This window comes from Crocodylus porosus, unplaced genomic scaffold, assembly GCF_001723895.1.
Source record: "Crocodylus porosus isolate Cpor-Errol unplaced genomic scaffold, CroPor_comp1, whole genome shotgun sequence".
NCBI lineage: Eukaryota > Metazoa > Chordata > Crocodylia > Crocodylidae > Crocodylus > Crocodylus porosus.
The window spans coordinates 48696679-48717726 of NW_017728943.1; the positions used below are offsets into that span (position 1 = coordinate 48696679).

Sequence of the window (21048 nt, forward strand, 5' to 3'; positions counted from 1 at the left end):
CTCCCCCGCCCCACCCCACAAAGAATGGGGGCTGTGCTCCTAAAGCGTGGGGGCTGCCTCCTGCTGTGGCTGGCCTTGCTGCTGGGCTGCTGGGCTGAGCTTGGCAGTGGCCTAGAGTTCCCGGGGGCTGAGGGCCAATGGACTCGTTTCCCCAAGTGGAATGCCTGCTGTGAGAGTGAAATGAGCTTCAACATGAAGACACGTAGCTCCAGTGGCCTGGTCCTTTACTTTGATGATGAGGGCTTCTGTGATTTCCTGGAACTCATCCTGACCCAAGGGGGACGGCTTCAGCTCAGCTTCTCTATCTTCTGTGCCGAACCTGCTACGTTGTTATCCGATACTCCTGTCAACGACAACCTTTGGCACACAGTGGTCATCCGCCGCCATTTTAAGAATACAACATTAATTATTGACCAGACAGAGGCTAAATGGGTAGAAGTAAAGTCCAAGCGGCGTGATATGACAGTCTTCAGTGGCCTTTTCTTAGGTGGGCTCCCACCTGAATTGCGCTCAGCGACGCTGAAACTGACGCTGTCCTCAGTGAAGGATCGGGAGCCCTTTAAGGGCTGGATAACTGATGTCAGAGTCAATTACACGCAAACCTCACCTGTGGAGAGCCAGGAGGTACGGCTGGATGATGAGCAGAGTCGTTTATGCGCCAGGGATGATGTCTGCCTCAATGGTGGCGTCTGCTCAGTGCTCAACGACCAGGCTGTCTGTGATTGCTCCCAAACTGGTTTTCGGGGGAAAGACTGCAGCGAAGGTAAGACATCACTTCCGCTTGCTCTACCAATCCCTCACATACTAGAGGGGAAAGGTAGGAGATAAGGACTGCATGATGTTTCATCTGTAAGAGTAAATTTCTCTCTGATCTGTATTTTACCCTTCCCACCTCATCCTTGACTTCTTCGTTATATTCAAGTCTGACCTCCACCATTCTCCAAGTGTTTCTGTAACAGAGTATGGTGTAATTTTTTTCTTCTAAAAGTCTGGGAAAGAGGAGGATGTCATTTGGGAGCAAGTGTGTGATCTGGGAGTGTCCTTGGATTCTTCGTTGTGGTGATGACCTCAGGCTATTGTGTGAGAGCAGTACAGGTTATATGGGTGCAGGTGTTGGGAGGGAGAGAGCAATCCAAGTTACTGAGCTGGGTCATTTAGAATTATTCTTGACTGCAATGGGGAGTGATATTGGGCAAAGGAACTTTCTTCTTGGTGGGTGGAGTACTAAGATAATTTGGGCTTATTTTTTGTGAGGATAGAGAGAGCCTGCATCTATTTTCCTTTTCCTTCCTACCAGTAGCTTTTTATTGATACTGGCCTCTGATATCTGCAGTGAAATCAGTAATTTATTTGTGAAATTTCTTAATGGGGAAACTTAAACAGGGTCTTACAGTTTCACACCAGTGTGAACATCCCTGTTTTATACTGTTTATTTAGCAAGCTTTAATGCCAGTGGTACAGAGAGAGGATAAAAGGGTAAGAGGTATTATATTCCCAAGAATGGGAAATGGTAGAGTAGTTCAGAAAAGGGACATTTTCCTGTTCCTTATGTACAAGTTAATCACTGAATAAAATGAGACTCGTATGCAGTAGCAATTGTTCTTGGGGATTTTGGAGGAATGTGAACATACTTATTTGCAGACACATAGAATTTTAAAGATGTATTATTTTTAATTTTTATAGTTAATATGCCATTGCTTGCAGCTACTTATAAGGAACAGAGAATACATTTATTGTGTGTCAAGGAAACAAATGAAGGAGCATGTGAATGAGAATTATGAAGAGCAAAATATTTCAATACAAATATACATTCATACCAAAATTTGAGATTAAATATAAAGTTGTAAAACAGGCATTATGTAGGTCAAATAAAAGTGGTTATTGAATGGCTGTATGACATCTACAGCTGAGTAATTTGCCTTTATCATTTTTATCAAATTTCACTCACTGTACAAAAGAAGACATCATTTATGAGTGTGCTTTATTATGTAACACCTTCTGTCCTCAGTGTCAATACTTAACGTACAGTCATTCTGCATCCCGTTTACTTTATTAGATTTTTATCTCTCATCTACCATTTGTTTAAAATATTTAAAGCCTTTCTATATTTGTAAATATCATAATGAAAGAGCAGTACATTACTCTTTCAAAACATAATAAACATGTAGCTTCACTAGCACTTAATCCAAAAGACTGTAGGATGAGAATGTCTTCTATACTAATCTAAATCATGTTCATATATGTATGCTTTGCCCATGGATTTTTCATATGTTGTACCAGATGTCCCATAGGTGTATGTAAAATACTGAGGTTTCTTTATTTTTGTAAGTTAGGAGCTATTATAACTTATAAATGATGAGGTATAACAGTTTGGTTAACGCAGTAATGAAAACTATGGATTGATAAAAATTAAAACTAGAGAATGTTGTAGAAAAATACAGTGGTTCTTACCATATGAAATTAGTTTATTGAAAAACTTGTTGTATAGCTAATAGCTGCACACAGAATCAACAAAATACAGAAGTCTCATATTACTTACTTCCCCAAATTAGAGATGAAATAATATTCTTTGATTTCCTAGGCAGAGAATATTTTCATATCATCACTGGATGAAAATAAGACATGACATGCAATGAAAAATGTCTGTTTACCCAACACAAAAGGAAAAGTACATTGAACACTGTATTTTGAACCTCCCATTTTGAAATTCTGACCTCAAACAAGGCAGTTCTTCTGTTACTCTCAGTGAGGCCAGAATGTATCCTGTTGCATTTTCTGACCTCTAAGGAGCCTTATAAAATGAGAAATATACTTTTACTTACCTGCTGGGCAATGAGCAATGATACACAGCTTCATCTTGCTTTCATTGAAATAACAGGCAAAGTTCACCTTGACACCAGTGAAAGTGGGACTGGGCCTATATTTTCAATTTGTTAACAACTATAAATATTCAAACATTAAATCTGTTAGATTTTGATGAAAAGATTAGCAGCTATTCATATCCATTTCCCCCCCCCCAAATAAACTACCACATAATTAGCTTGTTTTTCTTTTGAGAAATTAAATGAAACAAAAAATGGAGACAGACCAATAAAAACACTGAGCCCATGAGGACTCTAACCCATGCTATTGATCTCTAATTCTTTAGGACCATGGCAGTGATAGCTAATACTATTTAGGAATTATTGTACTAAGAAATAACTTTATTATGGATTTGAGCATGCAGTTCTTTTTCATGTGAATTTTCCATTAACTTCAGTGGGATCTCGGGATACACTAAGAATGCAGGATTAGTCCCTTAGAATGGAAGGTACTAGGTGAGTCTGTTGAGTCTTCCTGTTCTGCATTTTCATGTGTCTTTGAGTTTATTGGGATTTCAAAAAAGAAAAAAGAGAAAAAAAGCCAAATCTTATACTTCTATGTGAAACTATGACCTACTATGCTAGTTGAATTTTTTCCTTGAGAAGGGAGGTTAATTATATTTTTCTTTGAGAATCATTTCTGTATACTTTTGCACCTCCGATTTTTGTCAAGGACCAAAGTTATGTAATATAATGAGGTCACAGGGAAGTGGTAGTAGTGATAATCTTTCAAAATTTCTAGCCCTGTTTTGCAGATTTGAGCAGTCAGGATAATTGAGATAATGAACCCTCTGTTGCAGTTCTTAGGATCAGATTTTCAATAGAACCTACTCAATTTAAGAACAAATAACTTTTGACATTCACTTGAGAGTAATATGTTAAATCACTTAGGCATTTTAAAAAAATTCCTCCATTAGTATTTACCACAGTAGACTTGCAAATTGAGCCCAATCCCCAAAAGTGGCAATTGCGTGAAAATCGTGACACGTGTAAATAGTAGTCCCAGCTGTTTTGACCTGTTCTTAAACTTAATGTTCTAGATCAGAAGTATGTTCAGTTAAATCTAGTGAGTGACATCAGTGTAAAACCAGCATAAATTAGAGTATAATCAGATGCACTGCTTCTTAGTAAATATTACTCTTGGGAATAAGTGTTACAAGGTGTTGGCCTTGGTAAGGTGGGAGTTTTTTGCTGTTGTGAGGATAAAAGAAGAGGAGCGTTGCCTTGGTGTGGATGGTATTGGACCCAAGTTTCAGAAAACCATCCAAACAGCTGTGTGCTTTACTGAAATGAGCCAAGCCTCCAGAACTTTAAGGTTGGCCCATTGTAATCTGAGACCCCTGGTTTTGGTCATAGAAATGTTGTGGCTTTGAGGCCACATGTTTATCAATTTATTCTATATGCATTAGACTTCTTATGGAACCTTATTCAATAGTCTTATGCAGGGGGACTGGACCCATTGATCTCATGAAGTGCCTTCCAGCCCCTAACACCTGTGAATCTATATAGACAAGTACACATGGTGTTGTTTTATGTTTATTTCATTCCATAGGTATTGCACTGAACATTTTAATTTGGCATATAGTTTACCACTGAAATAGGCAAGGGAGATGTTATTTCACATAATGGTTGCAGCTTGACACAAGGAAATATGTAAAATTATTGTAAGCCCTTTATCTGAGGAATGAGACTCGTGGTGGTATGCTTCTAAATGACCATATCCATTTTCCAAGAAATTTCTGGGGATTATCAGAGGAGTCTATACAAAGCTAATACTATTTTGCTTTGGAGCCAAAGAAGCTTGTGCATTCTATTTAGGGTTGGGACAAACTATGAAAGTATGGTCTTTAAAATCCATTTAATAAAACAAATTAGAGTCCTGGAGAAGTAAATAGAAAAGAGAATTAATGTAAAAGAGCTTTCATACCTTGTTTCATTCCTTATTTTAGAAAACCGTGAGTAGAAATAAAAAAGCTCTCTTCTCAGTATTGAATTACTCCAGCAAATATTGACTTTCTGCCTTCAGACAAGGAAATATACTACAGTGTTTAATACATATACATATATACACATTTAAATCTCTCTCTATATATATATATAAATCATACACACACACATACTATAGCATATGTGTGTGTAGAGAAGGAGAGTTTTATATTCATATATATTCAGTTTAGTTTGGTAAATTATCTTTGATAGGATCCAGGTATTTATGGAGCAGAAAATAAAAAAAAGGAATGCACTTAAATAATACATTTTAGAAGAAAATATTTGCTGACACCAGCAGCTAATTACTTTATACTAATATTTCTCCAGTTTTAATCCCTGGAGTAATCTTCATACAAAATGTCTATCTTATTTTTTTCATGTTTTTAATTTCTTCCATGTAGTTATATCCTGTGGTAGTGAGTCCCACAGATTGTTTGGATTAGAACTATTTCCCCTTAGGACTTCTTTAATGTTGACTGTCCTCTTGAACTTTTATTGTAAGAAAGACAAATAATAGCTGTTTATGTAAACATTCATAAAAGGGTATTTTCCTTGTCAGATATTCAAGAATTATTGGCACCAAGAAGGGGTGTATTTGGTAGCCATGTTGGTCTGAGACAAAAAGAAATGCAGAACTGTAGAATTCTTGGTTCAGAGGTGATACCTCTTAACAGACAAACTAAGACATCACAAAAAATAAATCTTTTTCTGAAAGCTTTTGGGCACGCGGACCCTTTCTCAGGGGAAATTGAAGATGTTAAAAAGTCTCCGTAGTTAGGACATAAACATTATTTATGTAATTATTTATTTATTAATATGGCACCAAGAATGGTTTGTTTTTTTTAAAGAAGATTTTTAAGTGACTCAAGCCTATAGGTCTGAAACTAGCTATGCTTTAGATGTTTTTGTTTAGTTCCCAAATATTAGCTTTACTAATTCCTGTTGTTTATATCTGCCTCTTCATACTGATTTTTTTTTTATGTCTGTCATTTCGCGTTCCCTTTTGAAAGACCTCATATTTTAGTTTATCTTCTGTTCTGGATTACTTTTGAGTATTACATGAAAAAAAATGTGTTGGCATTAATAATCCTTTTCAAGGTGTGCATTTGGTTGCAGAGCTGGTTCATGATTTTACATGAATACTCAATTTTATAGTGGTAGTCACCCTGCTTCTATCCCATTTGAATTGTTAGGTAATACTGTTATTCCTAAAAAACATACCATACAATCAGAAGTACCATGGGTGAAAATTTAAGCTTTGATTTGCACCTTAGATCCCATATCTTCAATGAGAGTCTCTATTACTGTAGGTTGTAGTTCTTCTACATTTGGAATTCCTTTAATTTTTAATAGTGATTGGGGTGGTCTATGTGTGATTTAAGAATAGAATATACTGTAGAAATCCAATGCTGACTGAGTTAAGGCTCTGTAACATGCATAGGAAGCTTGAAGTTTAGTTTAAATCACAACTAAAATTATATTAACATAAATTTTGAAACAGTGGGTTACAATTTCAGAAAATGTATAACAGGAAAATATATAGGAAATATCTCCATGGTACTTTTCAATGGAATTCTAAGACTGGTTCCTTTGGACTCCTTAGGATATAACTAGAATTTGTATCATTTTAAAGTAGGGTTTTGCACAAATTTTCCTAATGCAATTTAATATTTTATTTTGTTTACCAGGACTTTGCATAGTAAGAAAGGCATTGCTTTCAGTGTGTTCCTTGTATAAAATCACAGCAATTCAAACAATGTGTTATTAGTTATTAGTAACTAACAGATTGTTTTACGTTATTTGTAAGAGGAAAACTTATTGCACATTACAAATCCTGGTAAAATGTTTTTTTGCAACTGTTCTAAAAGTCCACTTACTGGACAGCATTAGATCTCGCTCCCCAAATCAATGTGTTTCTAAATAAAAGGGAAGATGTCCCCCCCTACATGCCAAGTCTTAGTGAGCGTGTCTACATGAGATGCTACATTGCTGTAGTGATATGCCAGTATATCACCATAGTAACAAGCTCCCTCACTATACTGTATTACTACAGCGACGTAAATGCTAAAAATACCCATGCACCGCAGGACAGCACAGTAACAGCTGGTGGTGTAGTAAAAACTGTGCTTTGGGGGGCACATGTAGATGCACTCTGTGTGCTAAATGACAATTTTGTGTCTATACTACATGCTAGTGGAAAGTGAATATTTTAGATGATTATGGCAAGAAACACTTATTAGTCTAGGAGGAACTATTCAGGTCATACATTTTCAAACTTCAAATGATAAAATAAATTAGCATATTTCTAATCTATATTTCACCTCCTGGCCTATTGCTGTGCTGAATAGAACACACCTGATTTTGTCTGATCTCAGAAAGTAAGTACACCTGGGCCTGGCTAGTAGATGAGTAAGAGACCACCTAGGAATCCTGAGTATGGTAGTTGCTAACTGTGGTTGCACAACTGGTGAACACTAGGCCACATAGAATGCGTGAGCAAAAAGTCTTAATTCAGCTTCTTAGGTGACAGATGGGGTTGAGGAGAACAGAAATTAAAGATCCTGATCAACAATAACTATTTTGTTACAGCAGAGGCAAACTTAAACACTTGGCAGTTACAGCAAGGTTGTTTTTTTTTCCCCTTCCAACTGATTTTTTGCATGATTAACAACTGCCTTGTAATTTAAAATAAAAGGCCTGACCTTGCTTCAATTTAAATCAAAGCAAGCTTTTCCAGGGAGCTGGACAATGCTGCACTACTATGTCTTTTAAAATTTGAGGTGTTATTTACTAAGAAGTCATAAACTGTTTTCAGCCTGTAGAAAAAAATGCAATGCACTAGTTGAAAAATCATGCACAATGATTTTTAAAACGTGATCTTACAGAACTTTGAAGGGTATAGTGAAAATTGATTTGCCAAGTTGCAGCTCAGGGCTAATTAAAAAGACTGAATTATACAACTTTCAAAAATGGGATTTATTACAGAAATGTGACGGATCTTTAACTTTAGCAGTGCCACTGGCGTCGCTATAATAAGGAAATAGAATTACTGGGCAGGATCCATACTGGCTTATTATTTCTTCAGTTCTTCCACTTATTTAAGATGAAATGCTCTTCTTATATTAGCCCTTGCATAGAACTGTTTGAGTTCTACCCACAAAGTTTAGCACTTTGTCAGCAGATCTCCTAACTGTCCTCTGGTGATGGGATCTAATGGAGCTTTTCTGGGCCAACATCACAGTGCTATATGTCATAAATCAAAGTTCCAGAAATTGAGGTTCTGTTTTGCCAGACTACGAAGCAATTGGCTTCAGTCAGTTCAAAATAATATATGAACCATTCTATTTGCCGAAGGTGAATCCATTATAACTGATGTGCAGTATGATTCACAAATGTCACTCATTGCTAGCAAGCAGGCTAGGGAAGCACACAAGATTCTGGTGTGTTCATGTTATTTCAGTGGCCAAGTCACTTCACTTCACTTCTTGGTTTTACCACCTGAGAAACATAATGATACCTGACTACCTGCTCAGCCACTTGAAGAATCAAGCCTTGCATTTTTAACTCTCTCTCTCAGAAATTACTCTCTCACTTCCTCTAACCTACCGCACCATTTTTGCATCTCCAAGCTCGGGCTCATTAGTTGGCTGTGCTGTTGCTCACCCTGTATACCACCTATTTTTAACTCTGCCTCCCAATGTACTGTTCTTCTGCTCTGAATAATGGGCAGGACAGAACAGGGAGAAAGTCTCAAGTTGCAGCAAGGGAAGTTTAGGTTAGATATTAGGAAAAACTTTCTTACCAGGAGGGTAGTGAAGCGCTGGAACAGGTTACCCAGAGTGGTTGTGGAATCTCCATCCATGGAGGTTTTTAAGACCCAGATAGACAAAGTTTTGTCTGGGATGATATAGTTCGAGAAGGTCCTGTTTTGAGCAGGGGGTGGACTAGAAGGCTTCCTAAGGTCCCTTCCAACTCTGATTTTCTATGATTTTCTATAATGTCTGGATACAGAGTGTGATTTCAGAAATCACCATAAGGTCTATAATACAATCTCAATTATAAGGAAACACCACTGCAGAAAGCAAAACAAAAGTCTATTTTCTCTGCCATTAAGCGAAATGAGACCCTCTAGTAGATCAAATCACAAATGTATCAGCTTCTCAATATAAGATGTTGTCCACTATGCCATGGATGAAGTGCAGACCATAGTCTCGATGCCAGCATAACATCAATAGATGCAATACATTAGTACACAGTAAGTTTTGGGCAGTGAATGTAAAGTTACTTACATTAGATGCATATCTGTATCACATTATGACTGAATTAATGCCTACATAAAATGTCATTTCAAGTAAAGCAGCTGTTTACCATTCAAATTTTGAATGACCTAAATTCAAAAAAAATTCCTGCATAATTTTTTGGTATGATCTGCAAGCATACAAAAACAACAATAGCAGTAGTAGTCATTATTATTATTAATGTTATTATTATTTCAAACTCCTGAATTTATGGAAGATCATTTCTGCTACAGATGTTCCCAAATGAATAATATAGTCAGAATCAGCAGGTTACTTGATTTGCCCCAGATATTCTCTCTATGTTCCCAGCTGAATATTATGTTCAGAATCAGCAGGTTATTAGGTTTGTCCTAGTTCTAAAATTGAGTCAATGGGACTTCAAATTGACTTCAATGGCAAATGAGGGTCCCCAGGTCCTTCCTAAATATTTACCAGCAGTACAGAATTCACTGCTTACTGGAATCTAACTCTATGGCTCAAGCTTCAAGGCACAGCAAAAGTCATATAGCAGAATCATAGTGATCCAAAACTTTACTGTCCAAACCTATGTAAGCAGTAAGCTGCCAGCAGTACTCCCTTTTGTATTCCCTCCTTCCATTCCAAACTGATGTGCAATGAGGGCTAGGTAAAGCTAAATTCTTTCACAGAAAACAAAGGGGAAGGAACAGCTGGGTGAGTAGGGTATAACCATGGGAGTTCTTATCTGTCTTTCAACACTGGCTTTTTTTAAGTAGTAAGTCAAGGCTTTGCACAAGAGCAATAATACTGAGACAGGCAGGGAGTAGGCAATGTTATAACACGGTGTGGAGGTGCAGATGGGTTGAGAAAACCCAGGTAGAGGCTAACCAGTTAACTTTCATTTTTTATTCCCATTAGCTTAGCTAACTTAGTGAAGATCACAGAACTGCATGCCCATAGGCACTGTCTATCTGGGTCTTAAAAACCTGTAAGGATGGTGATTCCACAACCTTTCTGAGTAGCCTGTTCCAGTGCTTCACTACTCTCCTGGTAAGACAGGAGATATTTTTCCTAATATCTAACCTAAACTTCCGTTGCTGCAACCTGAGACGTTGCTATGTCATTTTCCACCACTGAGAGCAGTCAAGCTCCATCCTGTTTAGACCTACCTTTCAGGTAGCTGACGGCTGTTATTAAATCCCCCCTCAATTTTCTCTTCTCCAGAGTAAGTAAGCCCAGTTCCCTCAACCTCGCCTCATAAGTCATGTGCCCTAGCCCCCTCAACATTTTTGTTGCCCTCTGCTGGGCTCTCTCCAACTGTCCACATCCTTTCTGTAGTAGGGGGAGAAGGGGCAAAACTGGACACAGCACTTCAGTCATGCCCTCACCAGTACCAAATACAGGGGAATAATCACTTCCCTCAATCTGCTTGCAGCACTCCTACTAATGCAGCCCAATATGCCATTAGCATTCTTTGAGACAAGAGTACAGTGTTTGCTCATATTCAGGTTATTCCCCACTGTAACCTTCAGGTCCTTTTTTGCACAGCTGCTGCTTAGCCAGTCAGTCCTCAGCCTGTACAGGTGCATGGGGATTGTTTGGTGCTAAGTGCAGGACTTTGCACTTGTCCTTATTGAACTTCATGACTAGGAATAGAAGTTACACATAAACATGTTTAAGTGATCAGAAACTGGTTGAAACCTCTAATAGAATAGAGGTTCAATGCACACAAGCCAGTTTCAAAATGGCTAAAACTGGTTTAAGATAAATCTGGTTGAATGTAGTATCAGACTTAAGTGATCTAGGTCAAACTTCTGTTCCAGACCCCTTTCTAGTTCAAGTTAAATCACAGCCCCCCAGCATTCCAGCATTTTGCACCCCTGTGCTGGGCTGTGCTGTCTGCCACAGAGACCAGGGCTTGCCCTGCATCTCTGCTCCCTAGCTGGATCAGTGAGGCCTGGCTTTCTGGCGTTACTGGCTTGTTCACTGACTCCTCTTCCCCCAACCCCCATAGCAAACACCGGTTGGAGTCTGGGGCCAGGGGGCAGGGTTAAACTTCTCTTCCCTTGACTATGGCGTTTCCCTGGCCTCCTTACTTAGTGCTGGCTGTTGCTGTAGACTACAAATACCAGATGCACCTGGAAGCAAGAAGAGGAAGTGATGAGCAATGCTGCTGAGTCCTACTGCTGTAATTCTATACTGAAAATCCCAGAGACTTTTGGACGCAGAAGGAAAAGAAAGCAAACACATGGCCCATGCTTGCTATGTGCCAGAAAGCCATGCTCTAGCACCCCTGGCTTCTGGCTTGAGCCACTGCAGCCATGTGGCTGCTTTTCCTGAATCAAAAGTCAGTGTCTGCTCATTTGCTTATTGGTTCAATTTTTGCAGTTTAGATTAACCTGAATCATCTTAGCCTTGGGTTTTTTGACTGCCTGTACTTAGTCCATAAGATTTCTTCTGGTCCAGTCCTCTACTTTGTCTAGATCTCTCTGAATCTTAGCCCTATTCTCCAGCATATCTACTACTCCCTGCAGGTTGGTTCATATGCAAACTTGCTGAGGGTGCACATCATCCCATCTTCCAGATCATTGATGAAATGTATATAGTAATTCTAAAGGGTTTAGCATTAACTTTCAATTTTAGTTGCAGCTTCTCCTTCAACTTGAGGTATTGCTTCTTCTAAGACTCTATGCATTTATTAAGAAAAGGATCTTCCTCCCCAAGGGGATATTGTCATTAAAGAAAATGTCTTTAAATTTTTTAAATATGGATATTTATCACAAAATTCAAATAAATTTGCACAAATATACTGTCAGTTTTATAAAAAGGGATAAATATTGCAACTTAGGGATCAAGAAAATAAAAATATAAGTTCCAAGTATCAGGAAAAATATACCAATTTTCATCTATACCATGCAAAACTTTAAGAACGTGAGTAGAGATCTCAGATAAAGAAGGGGATAAAGGATATGGCCTCATGTTCTAATATTATAAGTATTTGTAAACTAAAACCTTATCCTGCAAACAATTATGCATGTGCTTACCTTGAAGTATGTATATATTTCCCTAAATGTTGACATTTAGGAATAGTCACAAAAATAAACTTAATCACATGCATATTTGCAGGATTAGAATCTAAAGTCCAATTAGACTACCCTTATGTATGCTAAACAGTTATTTGCTTTTTGACGAGTTTTAATCTTGTGAAGTAAAGTACATAATGTGAATAGCTTGGCAGAATCAGTCTCTGAGTTATGCAAATAAAACAACAAATGCTCTAACAAGCATTTGAAGGAGGAAGCCTCAGCTTCCCTTCCTCTGAACAGAATGAAAATAGTCATTCAGGCTCAGGGCTTGGTTTTGCATAGTCTTATAAACAGGTATAGTTACTTGCGCATGTACAATCAGACTCTTAACTTGGAAAGTATAGGCACAAGAGGAGGAGGGGAAAATGAGGGGGAGTACATTTCTCTTTTCCAAGATGACAGATGATGCTGTGCAGAAGCATCAGGCACTTGGAATGATGTGAGACATGGGGAAGGACATTTGAGTAAATAAGAACAGTTAAGTGGAAAGCTACTTTATTCCACATTATTCACAGAGAGACAAGTGGAATTTCCCTTGGAAATGCCCAAGAATTTTAAGCCTGAGCCTGTTATTATTAGCTTAGCTAGTTTTTGGCTCTGTACCATCTTTGTGTAGCGGGGAGGCACAACCTAAACTCCAAAAGTGGTATGCCAGCCAAGACAGTATAGGTGATAAGGAGAGGGCACCAGGAGATTCGTACTACAGTGTTAGTCCTATTTGGAAAGCTGCAATATTGCTACCATACCACTGTTCTCAGGACATTCTTGTAGTGAGAGGTGGATTCTCAAATTTCTTTCACAAATTTTTCTTTCCCTCCAAAAGGTGTTTTATCAACCACTAAATATGTTTAGCATGGGCTTTTATGAAGGCAGGACAACACCCTTACTATTTTGTAGTGTCATTTTGTCAGTAGGTATAAATATCCTCGGAGATAAAATGTAGTCTACACTAAGGTATCAGTTATGAACCACCCCCCTCCCTCGGACCCATGAACCACTACCCCTCCAGTAGCCCTGCTAGCCCTTCCAATTCCACCTGTCCCTCCATCCACCCCAATTTATTTAGACTGCATACTTGGTGCATCTTCCGGTACTGGCCATGGTATGCAGAAGCACAAAGGATGTGATCTAAGATGTATGATTGTAGATTGGGTCTTGGGAATGTCTGCTCATGGTCCAAATCTCCCCTTGATATCCATGGGATTTGCAGGCTTTGTGGATGTTTACTCACAAGAATGTGGATTGAAATTCATAGATTCACAGATGTTAGGGTCAGAAGGGACCTCAATAGATCATAGAGTCCAACCCCCTGAATAGGCAGGAAAGAGTCCTGGGTTCAGATGACCCCAGCCAGATGACCATCCAACCTCCTCTTGAAGACACCCAGGGTAGGGGAGAGCATCACCTACCTTGGGAGCCCATTCCAGATTTTGGCCACTCTAACTGTGAAGAAGTTCTTCCTAATGTCTGCATGTAGGGATGTGCTGACTGACTTCTTAAAAGCTTGTTTTTGGACAGGAAAGGGTTGTATTTAGTTGCATTAGTCTGAAGGCTAAGTAAATTGGCACCTTAGGGCCTTTGTGCATGCCACAAAATTGGCCTTTAAAGAGGGTTAAATGCCCTCTTCCACCACTTTAATGGCATTGCATTTTGCACGTTTGGTGACATACTGTGTGTTAAATGACTTTGGGATGCAACAAAATAAAATACTTCCGTGGTATTTTAGCTTGCTACTTTACAGCTGTGGAAGGAACACTGGACCCCATGCAGTTCAGGGGCTGTGCAGGGAGCCCTGTGGCAGCTTGTGCAGGCAGGCTCCACTGAAGTAAAAAGTGGCGAGCCTGATCTTTTTATTATTTTTTTCCCCACCTCTCCCCAGGGCCTGCCTGAGCCGCATGGGGGCCCAGTGCTTCTCTCTATGGCTGTGGTGGCCCCCGGGATCACCCAGATCGAGTGCCTGTGGGCGGGTGCCACCTGGGGGGCCCCGCTGCTGCTGCAGAGGGAAGCACCAGCCCTCCCCCAACCTCCCTGCAGCTCAGGGACTGCTTGACCTGCCAGCAGCTTGCCTTCCTCTCTCCTTCCCTCCCCGCCACCATAGAGGCAGGTAAGGATTGAGCCTGACCTTTGTGTACATGCCATGGAGGTTTACTTCGCCCTAAACTGAAGCAGTGTTTTTAAAAACCCACTGGTTCAATTTAGGGCGACTTAATCTCCATGGCATGTACAAATGACCTTAAAGATTAACTGAAGTAGCTCTATATAGATATATAGAGAGAATACAAGCTTGATGGAAGTGAGCTTCATCTCATGAACATTTGTTCTCTCTCTCTCTCTGTGTATATACACACCTCGGTTAGTCTTTAAGGTACAAATCTGTCCCATTGTACAGGAAAGACAGACACAGACTCAGGGTTTTCTGAGTCTTAGTTATGTGTGCTAAGTACTTTGAAGATTAAATGTATTTTATAAATGCTAAATGTTAATATTAATAATCATTTTTAAATTATTTGCTTTTGTAGATTTGTCATATTCAGTATCTGCTGTCATCCAACTAATGGGGTAAAATCAGTGGGTCAAACACCCCTCTCACGTGAATGTAAAGCAGAATTACTTGCAATTCCCCTTGAAGTTAGTAAAGTTAAACAATGGTAAAGTTAAATGTAAAATAAGAATCAGGCTTACAAAGATTTGACAAAACTGCATGCTGCCTGTGGCCACAAAGAAAAATGTTATGATTATGCTATCAATAAAGCATTTCAGAACCGTGGTGAGGTCCAAACAGGATTAACCTTACCTGCTACTGTGTGACGTTACCTTGTGATCCTAACAGGGGGTTTCCCTTTGTAATTTGGATGCACAGCAGCATCTTGGCAGTTTAAAAATACAGGGCAAGAAGTTCTCCTGTCTTCATTTACACATATACAAGTTAACAATAATGACTTATTTTACTGTTTAATTTTTCCGTATCCATGCAAATATAATAGTGACAATGCAGTCTTCCATTGAAAATTATAGATGAATAGTTAAAAGACTCTCCTACATGAACTCTTTTCCTCTTACATGTTTTGGTAGATATGGCTTATATGTACTAAAATGCCTGGCCTTTGAAAACAGACCATTTGTGTTTTTTCATTTGAGCATTAGAATTGATTTTCATGCTCGTTTTGCTGTTCTTAGATACACATTTGATGCAGTTTTTAAAACTTAGCCCAATATGCCCAGTTAGCTCCTTTCTCCAAATATAGCCAGCCCAAGTCATCCAAGGTAACATTTACCAGATGACACAAATTTATATATTACATGTGGGTGTGCATGTACACATGCAGGCACACAACAGCTATGTTAAAAGGATATTATTAAAGTTGCCAAGTCGAGCACTCAAAACTTTAGGAAATGCCAAAATTAAGGGCATCTTTATAATCTTAATTCTTTCCCCTTGTTTTTATATTTTATGGTACAGTTTTTAATTACATGCTCTCACACTGGTTTTTTCCCCACAAGACTGTTGTTTAATTCTGTAAACACACCATACTTACTGCCCATATGTAAAATCTGATTTGAAGAGTTATTAATTAGAATGAATTTTCCTGTGGACTTCTCTATGGCACGTATCACTATAATATCTGAATTACCTCACAGATATTGAAAAAATATTTTCTCACTGTTGTGAGATAATGGGGTGCTATAACATCATTAGATTACAGTTGAGGAACAGAGACAAAGAGACTACGTTTTTTTAAATCTACTGTTTTGTGTGCCCCATTTGAGAGACCTGACCATGGCTTTTTAGAGTACTTGGCATTTACACTACAGATGTACAAAGCACAGTTCCAATTGACATCAGCTGCAGCTGTTAAAGGCCAACACTTTGGACCTTGGTGCCAAAAGTCAGGTACCCAGAAAATAAATGCAAATGACCCTATGAAAAGGTTTCCAAAGGCAGGGATGACATGCATCATTCATCTGCCTTAACTAGGACATTCTCCTATCTCTCTATTAATTGTTTTACCTCTTTTATGATCATCTTCTAAGGTCTGAAACACTGAAGTTGGCAAACTAAAGACAGCAGCTTCACTCCCTCATTTGTATCTAAAAGGAGGGCCATTTGTGCACTAAATGACTTGAGGCCCTATGGGACAAGTGGTATGAAATCAGCTGAAGATTGTATGATAACACGTATATCTGAACAAGGGGACTAAATGTAAGTGATGTAGGAAACCTTAAATCTTGTATTTTCTAACTTGAATGACTGACTTTGCAGCTCTGTGGGTGTTCTTTTAATATTGTTTCTTTTTTTGGTATGTGTGTGCTTTCTCGGGTTTTTAAAAATCTACTGTGCCTGGTTCAATCCCAGGCTCAGCTGTTGCTGCCTCTGCATTTTAATCAAACAGCTTCCACCTCACCAGCAGGGACAGCACTGATAATACAGGTCAGTCAGGTTTTTTTTTCTCTAGTCAAGTGACTAGACGCAGCACCACCTGCAGCAGCTTAGAGGTGCACAGCAATGCCTGTAGCATCAGGCTCAAGCATACCCAATGGAAAGAGAATTTCTGAAGAATTTAGCTACTGAACCATTAAGGAGTCTTTGTTGACTCTGCGCAAAATGATTTTTCAGTGGCTTGTTGCTTGGCCAAATGTGGCCAGATTTTCATAGGGGCAGCATAAGATAAATATATTTGTGATACAAAGGCTACTGGCTTACCAGTTTTCAAGTCCCCATTTCATAGCATAGGGACACAAGAGCTCCCAAAAGAAAAGATGGTCTTAAGTTTCTAACATGCACACAATAATGTGTGTTTTATATTCTTAGGCAGAAAGCAGGGTAGATGTGCACCTTATAAACTGACTAAATCAGAGATGCATACACACTTTCTTAAACAACAGCTTATCTTAGTTTTGCTTATTTTTGCTGAAATTTTCAAAAAGAAATCCCCAAAACCAGATCAAACCAAAAAAAAAAAAAAAAATCAGTCCAAAGCTGATACTCAGAATGCATACTTTTAGCCCAGATGTATGAAGTGTGGTAGAGTTATAAGGAATTTAGAACAGGGTCCTATAAAAAAAATACTGTTGGGAAAAGTTTTCAATAGACAGAAGTGTATATTAGGAAAAATGTGGCAAAAAGGGAGTTTACTGCCAAAAGGAATAATAATGGAGCTAAAAATTACCTCAAGTATTTGAGGGCTGTCACAGATTTCAATGCAGCAACAAAGCTGTTTTAGATTTAAAACCAATCTCCATGGAAAGGAATTTTAATGTCCTTTTTTTCTAAATAAATACACAAATAAAGTACTATCAAATGCTTGGTTTGGAGATAAATTGATTGGGGGTGGGGAGAGAAGAGGTTCCACTTAACAATTTGTGACACCATCCTATTCCCATTATTTATTTTGGTTGATGCTGCTTATGTCTGATAATAAGTGTTTCTCCCAAAGCGAGTTACCATGCAAAATAAAATGTAAAGGCAAAATTGCTTCTGTTTAATTCAGGACCATTTTTACTGTGAATGATCACTTGAGTCAATATATGGGGATGCATATTAGTTTCTCATAGTCTACAAATTTATAGCTGTTGGGGTTGTTTTCCTTCAGGTGGTTCAGTGGTGTCTTTCATAAAAGTTTTATTCTTTAAAAATGCTAAACTCTTTGTGTCAAAGCCATGAAATGAGTGATATATTTTTGGAAAGTGGCATACTGCATTAAAAGCAGTCAAATATTTGATGCTATGAGTTCACCATAGTTTGAAATTATGTTTCTGTGGAAGTATCCTCATTGTGTGAGCAACAATCATTTATAATATAGAAAGGCTGTTCTCATTTTCCTTTGCTGTTCATTGTTGTGTGTTTATCCATGTCTTCATTTGCAGGATTTAGGAACATCTGGTGCTTTCATTTATAGGATATAGGAACATCATCTTCCCCCACCCCTCTGCTTGGTTCATATTGCATCCACTGTATTTTATTTTTATTATAAATCATCCAACTAGAAAATTACTGATATTTTAGGGTAGGAATAATTGAAAAGACAAGAAAGTCATGGTAGTATTCTTTTAGATCATTAACCAAATATATCCCCCTAGATTTTGTCAATAATTTTCTAAAAATTATTTCTGGGCTCATAATATTCTTTCACAAAGCTATGGTGTTTGCTGGTTTCAAAACTATGTTTTTATATACATTTATGAGGTTAACTCGTGACTTGTTATATATTGTCAATATTTTAATGAATAACTGCATTGAAGTAGTTGAAACTAAAAATATATAGAAATTATTATTATTAATGATATATGGGAACAAACATAGGTTCTGATTTTTTTCTTCACTGTCTTACTATATTTTTGTGGTAATGCAACTCCCTTCTATGAACAAAACAAAACAAACAGACAGAAAACCCTCTGCAGGAGTAACAGTTGTGAATCTGTTTGATACCCTCTCAAAAGGGAGGCATATTCAGAAATGTTTTAAATAGGTTTTGTTCTATTCAGTAATACCAAGCCTGAATTGGTCTTAGTGTACCAACTGTTTGTAATCTAAGGGTATGTTGAGATGTTAAATTCAGATCAATCTAACTAGGGTTAGGTCAGTCTAAGTGTCCATCTGTGCAGGTATCTGGGGGATTTAAATCGGGTAAAAAATAGTGGGCCTGATCTAAGTTGGTACACTTGAGTAGGTGAACTAACTTGACTGAGAATGGGTTAACCTGATCCAGTGAATATCTGCCTGGATTTGGAGTGCATCCTTGGGGCTGGGAAGCCCAACTGCTCGCCACAAGCCTAGATTGGGAATGAGTTGACCTGATCCAGTCTGTGTTTGCCTGGATTTGGAGTGCATTCGTGTGGATGGGAAGGCCCAACTGCTTGCCCCAGCCCCACCCCAGGACTGCACTCTTCTTACTTCCCCTGACCCTGACTGAACTATTTTTAGCTCCTCAATCCTTCCCACCCCTGGACAGACAATGCTTCACTCCTTCCACACACCCATGTAGTCTCCATGTAGATATGCTACCCCCTGTCCCCAAACCAAGCCTCTTTTTTGACTTGCCAGACCCCTAATCCAGCCTGCCCCTCCCCATATTACTTACATTGGGTTCCCTGTGCGTCTTCCAGCACCAGTAAACAACTATACACCCCACTCCCAGTCTATGATCACATGACTTAAAGTAAGCTGTGTGTGTAGACCAGGTACAGCAAACATTTGTACACACCCTAAGAGGCTTATTGTGCACCCTGAATTTTACTCTAAAGTCAATGAAATAAAAGAATATGAATTCAGAACTAATATTTTCAAAGGTATGTAGGCACATCTACTACTATGAAGGATGTAGATGAAGAGAGGATATTTTAATAGGGAAGCAGATAAACAAACTTGTATTTGTCCAGTATATATAAATAATTTGTTCCTTTTTCATCTGATTCTTTACAGTTAACAGAAGCTCCTAAACTTCTATTGTTATAGCTCTCACTAATTCCTGAAGACTTGATAGACTTAATAATCAGTTCACAAAAATTCCATACAGAGGTGTATTTGTGTTCCCCCCTCAAAAGGGTGCTACCAGTATCACATGATAAGTAAATTAATCATGTTTTGCTTGTTTAAAGTAATGTTTTCAAATATATTCCTGTCCAAAATAAAAATAAAAACAAAGTATTGAAATGAGCTTAGAGCTTGTACATCCACCCTGAATCAATAACATTAGCTCTGAATCAGATTCTAATAAACCCCTCCCCGTGCAACATGTTTTGAATTCTGAATTTTGAATTCTGTCAAAAAACTTAAAAATCAAGAAATAAATTAAGAATCAGATTGTTTTCAATGGGATGAATAAAATGACTATGGTACTATAACTTTTTCACGTATTTCAAAGAAGCAACAGTGTCATTTTATCTCCTACACAGGCTTCAGCACAGGAAAAAAAGATTTAATTTAAGTGAGGTAATAGATATGGTAGTCACAAAGAAAACTTGTAACCAGGATATCTATCTGAAGAGTTTATATTGCTGTAATAGATCATGGTGAGCCAGGGTTCAGTAAATATGTAATTAATAGACTTGGTATGAGCTACCTTATTCCTATGCAGAACAGTTATACCTTATAAAGCCTTGTTCTACAGTTCTTACTTGGTTAACACTCATTATGAAAAATTGATTTCAGTACAAAAACGAGTTGGGATACAATAGAGGTCCTTACTAGTCTCATAAGTATCTGTGGTGAAGAGAAGTTGCTAATCATGTAACAGCCTAGCTTTATGCATGTTCCTTGAAGGGTTGTTCCAAAGGTTGTGATTTATATTACAACTTTTCTATAGACTGAAAGCTTCTGAAGTCCATGAAATCCAATGAGTAGAAAAAAAATGAAAAACTCAAAAAGAGAGAGAAAGGGAAAAAGAAGGAGGGATTTGTGGTGAGACTGGATTTGATTTCCAGTACTACCACAGACTGTGGATGATTTTTTCTTTCCTATATCTGTAAAATAGGAATAATAATAATATCCACTGTCTTATTTTCACCTGTTGTCTGTCTTATCTATTAAACACTTTAGTGATAATACATTTGTAGAATGCCGTGTACAATAGGGCCTGGGTCTCGGTTAGGATTTGAGATACTATAGATTTCATAGTTTCATAGACATCAGGGCTGGAAGGGACCTTGGGAGATCATTGAGTCCAGTCCCCTGCCCAAAGGGCATGAAGTCAGCTGGGGTCATAGGATCCCAGCAAGATAAGCATCCAATTTACTCTTGAGGGTGTTCAGTGTAGGTGCTTGAACCACCTCTGATGGCAGACTGTTCCAGACCTTGGGGGCTCGGACAGTAAAGAAATTCTTCCTTATGTCCAGCCTGAAACGGTCTTGCAGGAGTTT

The 21048-nt window shown here is 38.3% G+C and overlaps 1 protein-coding gene across 27 annotated transcripts in view; it reads left to right on the forward strand.

Annotated features, from left to right (window-relative positions):
• The first annotated feature begins 6 nt into the window (after positions 1 to 6).
• The window catches only part of NRXN1 (neurexin 1), a 1194206-nt gene continuing 1173164 nt past the window's right edge, over positions 7 to 21048 (forward strand). For all 27 annotated transcript variants that reach the window (XM_019549307.1, XM_019549308.1, XM_019549327.1 and 24 more), the window contains exon 1: positions 7 to 763. In XM_019549307.1, the coding sequence (XP_019404852.1) occupies positions 25 to 763 (739 nt within the window). In that variant the 5' untranslated portion in view covers positions 7 to 24. The remainder of the gene's footprint in view (positions 764 to 21048) is intronic.